Here is a 7257-nt window from a genome sequence, read left to right as displayed (position 1 = left end):
AGGAATCGGTCTATGGTGTTTGTGAGGGAGACAAGAGCAGCATAGGCCATCTCTGAGGTACAATTTTTGGTTTATTTTGCTTTATTTTTGGGCAAATGAAATGAAGGATTGATGATCATGATTCATGATTCATCGAGTACTTTTTTGTGAAAATGACACCATGTATCAAAGAAAAAAAGAATGAGGAAAACAGATAATTTTGAATATGGTATCCAAAAAAGTGGCTTTGCTTGATTGATTTTTCATTTTTCTAGATGTAGAAGAAAAATAAAAGTAGATTAGATTCTAATTTCCAAGAACACGATCAATTCTGAAAGGAGAACAGACATAGTGTAGTGCCGAATCCTAACAAATCCATTAAAGGAGTGAAATTTCTACATTATGTGAAGTAAAGGAAGATTATTGTTGACTAATTTTCCATTATCATATTGCAACATCCAACTCACCTAAAGGCTAAAAACAAGAACAAGCAAAGTGAAGCAGTGCAACCAATTATTTTTCTTGCAAATGTAGTTTGTATATAGTATTTTATTTGTGAAAATGATATCATTCTTATCAAAAGCAAAAAAGCAGTCATTTATGTATAGTATTTTCAAGAACAAGATCAATTATGGGACCGAAAAAGGTAAAGTTGCCAACAGACAAAAGATTAGTGTGTTCTATTTAAATAAATAAATAAATGGTTTTCATTGTTAATTAATACTTTTCATTATCATATTAGTCACGCGTAAATGCATTATCTTTTTCGATTTTATAAATATGTTGATTTTATTTCATATTTATATTTATTTATTTAAATATATCTTTTAATTTCGATTTTTGTTGTGCATCGCACTAATGAGCGCTCATTAGTTTCGAATTCTATCCTTCACCTTATTTTTATTTATTTTATTTATTTATTTATTTTTATTTGTTTGGAATTCTATCCTTCACCTTATTGGCTTATTCCCTTAAAAACATAAGGATTCATCTAAAAACAGAAGGATTCATCTAGTCTTAAGACTAGATGTTTTTAAGGGAATAAGCCAATAAGGTGAAGGATAGAATTCCAAACAAATAAAAATACTGCGAAACAATTACCTAATAAACCAAGCAAAATAATAATAAAATAAATAAAATATTAAAAAGAAAAACTAGGCGACATCAACGACTAGCTAGTAAACTGTAGTCTCAACCCACATATTTTATCTTATCTTAGTTGTTTGACACATAATGTTTCTGATAATAATTGAGGAGATATAGTCATTTTACGCATTGTTTTTGCTGAAGCTAAACTAAGATTCCATCAAATTCTTGTTCGAAATTCTCAGAAAAATATACACTATTTTTCCTTGGATCATGGCGGCATATGCAGCCTTGGTTTCTCTTATGCATATCATCGATACAATCGAGCATCACCATTCCCCTCCAATTTCTATCCACAAACAACAAGTTGAATCTCTCACTCAAATTCTTACCTCTTTGCAGGAATTTCTTGAAGGTTATAAGTCCCCTGTTGCTGATGGAGATGAAGCTGATCCGCTGGAGATGCGTATCGCAGATGCAGCTCATGCTGTTGAAGATGTTATCGAATCACATATTGTGAACGTGATTAAAATGGTTAGATCTAGTCCCAATGAAGTCAGTTTCATCAACTTCTATCAAGATCTACAACAAGTGATTGAAGAAATGAATCTCAAACTTAAATTGTTACCTTCTTACAGGAATTTTTCGAAGGCTGTGACTCCTTTTCTGACTACACCGATGTAGCAGATCTGTTGGAGATGCCTTTTGCAGAAAATTCTAGAGAGGAAGTCAGTTGTGACTCCTCTTCTGACTATAGTTATGAAGCAGATCCGTTGGAGATGCCTATTGCGGAAAATTCTAGAGAGAAAGTCAGTTTCATCAACTTCTATCAAGATCTACGACAAGTGATAGGAAATAAATCTCAAACTCAAATTATTAAATGCCTTCTTGCAGATATTTCTCCAAGGCTATGTTGTAGATGCAGCTCATGGGGCTGAAGAAGTGAATTCTAGAGAGGAAGTCAGTTGCATCAATTTCTATCAAGATCTACAGCAGGTGATAGAAGAAATGAATGTGATCAAGAAGGAGGCCATGGAAACTTCAGCTGAAGCTCAGCTGCAGAGAAAGGTCTCCTCGACTCGAGCTGGCTCATTGACGTCTTCTTCTACTGTGAAGGAAAGCATGATGGTGGGCTTTGATGACGTGCAACTTCAACTCTTGGATCGGCTCACTGGAGGGAACCGTAACCGCCAAATCATCCCAATCACAGGGATGGGCGGGATTGGTAAGACCACTCTTGCCCGACATATATTTGAGCATGCCCTTGTTAACCAACATTTTGATATTCGTGCGTGGACTACAATTTCTCAAACTTATAATGTTAGAGAAACACTTAGAGAAGTTCTTTACCAAGTGAGCGGACATTCGAGGAATGACTTGAGTGATGAGAACGAATTGGGAGAAAAATTGCACAAGTATTTATGGGGTAGGAGGTACATTATAATACTGGATGATATGTGGAGTGTAGAGGTGTGGGACAAGATGGGGGTTTTCTTTCCCGATTACCATAATGGGAGTCGAGTAATCGTAACAACTAGGCTCTCAAACTTGGCTGCCGAGTTGACAGGGTCTAACAGCATAGGTATGAGATTTTTAGATGATGTTTGTAGCTGGAGTTTGTTCTCCAAAATTGTATTTGGGGATGAGGTTTTTCCTCTTCAACTCGAGGAAATCGGAAAGAAAATCGTGGGGAAGTGTAAGGGACTTCCTTTGTCGATTGCTGTGATTGGGGGTCTTTTGGCAAAATCCGAACTTACACTGGAATATTGGGAGGGCATAGAGAAAAACTTAAGCTCAATAGTGAATTCGGAAAATGATGAATATTGCTTGAGAGTATTGAAACTGAGCTATGACCATTTGCCTGCCTATCTGAAGCCTTGTTTTTTGTACATGGGGATGTTTGGGGAAGATGAGGAAATTTGGGTCCCAAGACTCATTAAGCTATGGGTTTCTGAAGGCTTTCTTAAACCAATAATCAATAAAAGCTCGAAAATAATTGCCAAAGAGTATCTGAAGGAGCTAGTCGATAGAAACCTCATTCTAGTTCATGAGTTGGGGAAACTTGGGAATATTAAGTTATGCAAAATGCATGATTTGCTAAGAGATCTATCATTTCAAGAAGCTGAAAAGCAGAGGCTTTATTATGTCTTAGGGCAACATTGTCCTCAAGGGATAAATAGCCAACGCCGCATTGTTATTCCCACAAGCACTTCAGATAAGGCAGTCAGGGATGCCTTGGAAACTATGTCACGTGCTCGTTCTTACATATGTCATGATTATAAAGTGCCAAAAAAATTGCTAAATTTTAGATTTTTGAGGACATTGCTAAATACCACAGGGTATTTAGAAGAAAATGTGTTTCAATTGGTGAACTTGAGGTATCTTTCGGCTGAACTTAATCAGGGGTTCAGAATCCCTTCTTCAATTAGTCTGCTATGGAATCTACACACACTAACTGTTTCTTCTTTTGGGGGTGGATTTACTGCACCAGTAGAAATTTGGAACATGCATCAGCTTAAGCATGTCGACTTCGGATATGAAGGAATGTATCTCCCAGATCCTCCGAGCGGCCATAATGATGTTATCATGGAGAACCTAGAGACGCTCAAAGAAGTGGTTGATTTCAACTTGAATGAAGGAGTGGTCAAGAGAATTCCCAATATCAAGAAAGTGTGTATAAGATACAAGGATAAAGTAATGGAGAGAGTCAAATGCCTCAGCTATCTTCAATGTCTGAGTAAGCTGGAAAGCTTGAGGTGCTTTATTGATGAAGATGGAGGTGTTGAGTATCTGCAGAGTATTAGCTTCCCGCACTCACTCAAGAAGCTGCATCTTGGATGCAGAGGCTTCCATTGGGAGGAAATTCTGGAAAAGATAGCTTCATTACCACTTCTTGAGAAGCTCCAACTGAGTGTTGGGCAGTTTGCAAGACGCAGATGGGAAATAGTTGAAGGCCAATTCCCCAGCCTCAAATACTTGTGGTTGTGGGCGTGTGAGGATATGGAATGTTGGACGTTAGAGGGCTCCTGCTTGCCACGCCTTGAGCAACTTCATCTCGAGGACATTGAGTCGTTAGAGGAGTTCCCTTCAGAAATTGGAGAAATACCAACACTCAAATCAATTGAATTGTACAGATGCAGTGAATCAGCGGTTGTGTCTTTGAAAAAGATAGTAGAGGAACAAGAGGAATTACAAGGGGAGCCACCCTTTCATGTTATAGTTATAGGCCCAGATTGATTTCTTAGTTAGGATAAGGCAATCTAAGTAAACTCCAGCAAATGTAACTATGAGTGGGTCGGTAAGGGACATGGGCTGTGCATTTGAGTGATCGATCCCAACTTTCTTGTAGTTTGATGTGATGAGGAATTCAATTGCATGTGGGAATATACTAATTTGAGTGATTAATTTTCCTTATAACTTTATATTTACCTTGTTTTTAATTATTTTTAATTTTTAGCAACATAAATCATTGTTTAATTAGTATCCATAATCTATACCTACTATAAAAGTGTCTAGTTTTACCAAATTTAGTTTGCCTATTATGTCCTTATTTTTTAATCTATTTTAAGGGCAATAATGTAATAGTATCATATTATTCTAATCACAAACATCCAATAATCTCATTCCAATCACACTTTTAAATAAGTTTAAACTATTTAAAATTACTCAATGTGTAAAAGTTGCACGTCCCTCGATTTCAGCAATCACCTCTGTTTAGTGCTCGCTGACTTGATCTTCGTCCATAAGCTTTAGGGATATTTCTAACTTTGTCTCATTTTAACACTCATTTTGTGATTTTTATGGACAACTTTTTTCTTGTATGAGTGACCTAGTTGATTGAATGACAACCAAGTATCCTGGGAAAAAGAATATCAACATTCTTCATAAAACAATAGACATATACACGTGATAAAGCACAACACAATGTTATCACTCTTCAAAACATATAAATTGTGGGAAATTTGAAAATTTTAAGTTGTTTGAATGAAATTTTAGAGATTGGCAGATTTCTTTTTGTTGGTTTTGAAGATAATGGCAGCCAAAAACTAGCGCCATAATGAAATGAAAATTTTCAGTTTATTTTTTTTTAGTTCCTTTAAATTTCAGTGTGTGCGGATTCCTTTAAATTTCATATAATTGCCATGTCGTATTTTTGAAAATACAATAATTAAATAATCTGAAAATATAAATAAAAAGTAAAGTGAAAGGGAAAAAAATTCATTTTCCTCGGTAAAATTAAGAACAATAAAAAATTCTTTAAACACAATACTAAACACGTGTGACACACATCTTTATCTTAATTTTGTTCTCCTTAATCTCTATGCCGAAAATGCATAGGCTATAAATAATGTGACGCAGGAACTACAATACTGATTATCATATTGTAACATCCAACTCACCTAAAGGCTAAAAACAAGAGCAAGCAAAGCAAAGCAGTGCAATCGATTATTTATCTTGTGCAAATGTACTTTGTGTATAGTATTTTATTTGTGAAAATGGTATCCTTCTTATCAAAAGCAATAAAGCAGTAGTATTTTCAAGAACACGACCGAAGAAAGTGAAGTTACCAACAGACAAAAGATTAGTGCGTTCTTTATTTAAATACATAACTAAATAAACAAGATTAATGTGTGGTTTTCATTGTTAATGCTTCTCACTGTCTTATTTGTCACTTACAAATGCATTCCACATATGCATTGTCTTTTCACAAATACTTGTGTACCACCGGTGGCATGGTGCCACCGGGTCATACCCACGCCAAAAATGGTGCTCAATAATTTTCTTCGAATAAACAGTTTTGGCAAGAGTGGTCTTACCTATCCCGCCCATTCCTGTGATCGGGATTACTTGGCGTTGGCGTTGGTCCGCAACGAGCCTTCCCAAGATTCCATTCCTTTCTTGGGGATGCGTATAATGGTGCGTATGTGTGAGCTATGCACAGAGTCTTTGAGATGTAGTAGATCATAGGAAGTAGCACTTATGTTGTGATGATCTTTTATGAGACGTGGAACAAAATGCCTTCGCAGGATAGGAGTAGGTAAATAATCAATAACCGGCAGAATTACCTTCTCTTTTGCAGCCTGCCTTATGCAAACTTCCCGCACAATATCATGAAGGCTGCAACTCTTTATTTTCCCATCAAACTTCCTGTTGGCGACCAAAACTAGACTTCTCTCGACAAAATCCTCAAAACAATCTTCTGCCTCCTCTTCTAAGCTTTTAGATCCATTTGAAAGTGTTGCAAAACCTTCGGACATCCAACGATTAACAAGCTCTGTAACACGAATCTCCTGATCTTCTGGAAAGCCAGACATATATAAAAGACATGGCTTCGAGTGATTGGGTAAATGAGTATAACTCGAACCAATTATTGATTCAAGCTGCCCATCATTTGCAGCAATTTGTTCCCATGAGGATCGAGTATGAACCTTAGATAGAAGTCCTGCCACCACCACGATTGAAAGGGGGAGTCCTCCACAATTTTGAACAATTTTCTTCCATATATCTTCTAGTTCAATAGGAAAGTATGTACCGGCAAACACCTTCTGCTCTAGCAAATTCCAACTATGATGTGCACCCAACACAGTCATAGTATGAATGGAACTAGAAGAATCGACATAAGCAGCCACATCATGCAGCCTTGTGGTTACTATGATCCAACTGCCATTACCGGAGTCGGGAAACAACATCCTTACATCATCCCAAGCTTTCTTACTCCACATGTCGTCCATTACAATAAGATACCTCCGACCTAGTAGGTTTTTGTAAATTAAGGTTAAATTAAGTTAAAATTTATTTTGATTTTTTATAATGATGATTGCTGCAATTAATATAGATAATGATAAAGATATTCGAGCAAAGGTTGCTGCCAAAGCTAAAGGCAAGGGGAAAATGTCCCAAGAAAGCCATATTGAACATATCAAAGGTGAAAATTATTATGATATGCTACTCTTGCTTGAAAAGATAATAATTATAATTTTGCAACAATAGATACAATTGGAAGCTCATTTGAAGATAGCCTTTCTTCTTATGATGATAAACCAATATCAGGTATCACATCCACTGTTATAAATAGATACTTGATATTAATTGCAAATTCATTTAATATAACTATATTGCTTCTCCATCACAGAAATCTTCAGGGGTAAAAAGAAAACTTGCTCTATTGTCTCCGCGGTCGTAAACGAACAA

General features: G+C 36.2%; 1 protein-coding gene across 3 annotated transcripts; it reads left to right on the top strand.

Annotated features, from left to right (window-relative positions):
- The first annotated feature begins 1210 nt into the window (after positions 1-1210).
- Positions 1211-4470, top strand: LOC131017495 (putative late blight resistance protein homolog R1B-23). 3 transcript variants are annotated; one of them, XM_057946250.1, is made up of 4 exons: positions 1211-1620; positions 1704-1874; positions 1960-2290; positions 3560-4470. In XM_057946250.1, the coding sequence occupies exons 1-4, from the start codon at positions 1339-1341 to the stop codon at positions 4300-4302; spliced, it is 1527 nt and encodes a 508-aa protein (XP_057802233.1). In that variant the 5' UTR covers positions 1211-1338; the 3' UTR covers positions 4303-4470. The 3 variants fall into 3 exon arrangements, with proteins under 3 accessions (XP_057802233.1, XP_057802231.1, XP_057802230.1); XM_057946248.1 differs by having other exon boundaries at positions 3557-4470; XM_057946247.1 differs by having other exon boundaries at positions 1212-1599; positions 1960-4470.
- Positions 4471-7257: the final 2787 nt, after the last annotated feature.

Source organism: Salvia miltiorrhiza, chromosome 3 (genome assembly GCF_028751815.1).
Source record: "Salvia miltiorrhiza cultivar Shanhuang (shh) chromosome 3, IMPLAD_Smil_shh, whole genome shotgun sequence".
In the NCBI taxonomy this organism is placed as follows: Eukaryota; Viridiplantae; Streptophyta; class Magnoliopsida; order Lamiales; family Lamiaceae; genus Salvia; species Salvia miltiorrhiza.
This window is presented reverse-complemented; position numbering and strand designations above follow the sequence as displayed.

Excerpts from the sequence above, each read along its gene's own strand:
- LOC131017495 (XM_057946247.1), top strand. The coding sequence starts at position 1,339 with ATGGCGGCATATGCAGCCTTGGTTTCTCTTATGCATATCATCGATACA. Across the intron at positions 1,600-1,703 it reads TTGTGAACGTGATTAAAATG|GAATTTTTCGAAGGCTGTGA; the intron begins GTTAGATCTAGT and ends ACCTTCTTACAG. Across the intron at positions 1,875-1,959 it reads CGGAAAATTCTAGAGAGAAA|ATATTTCTCCAAGGCTATGT; the intron begins GTCAGTTTCATC and ends GCCTTCTTGCAG.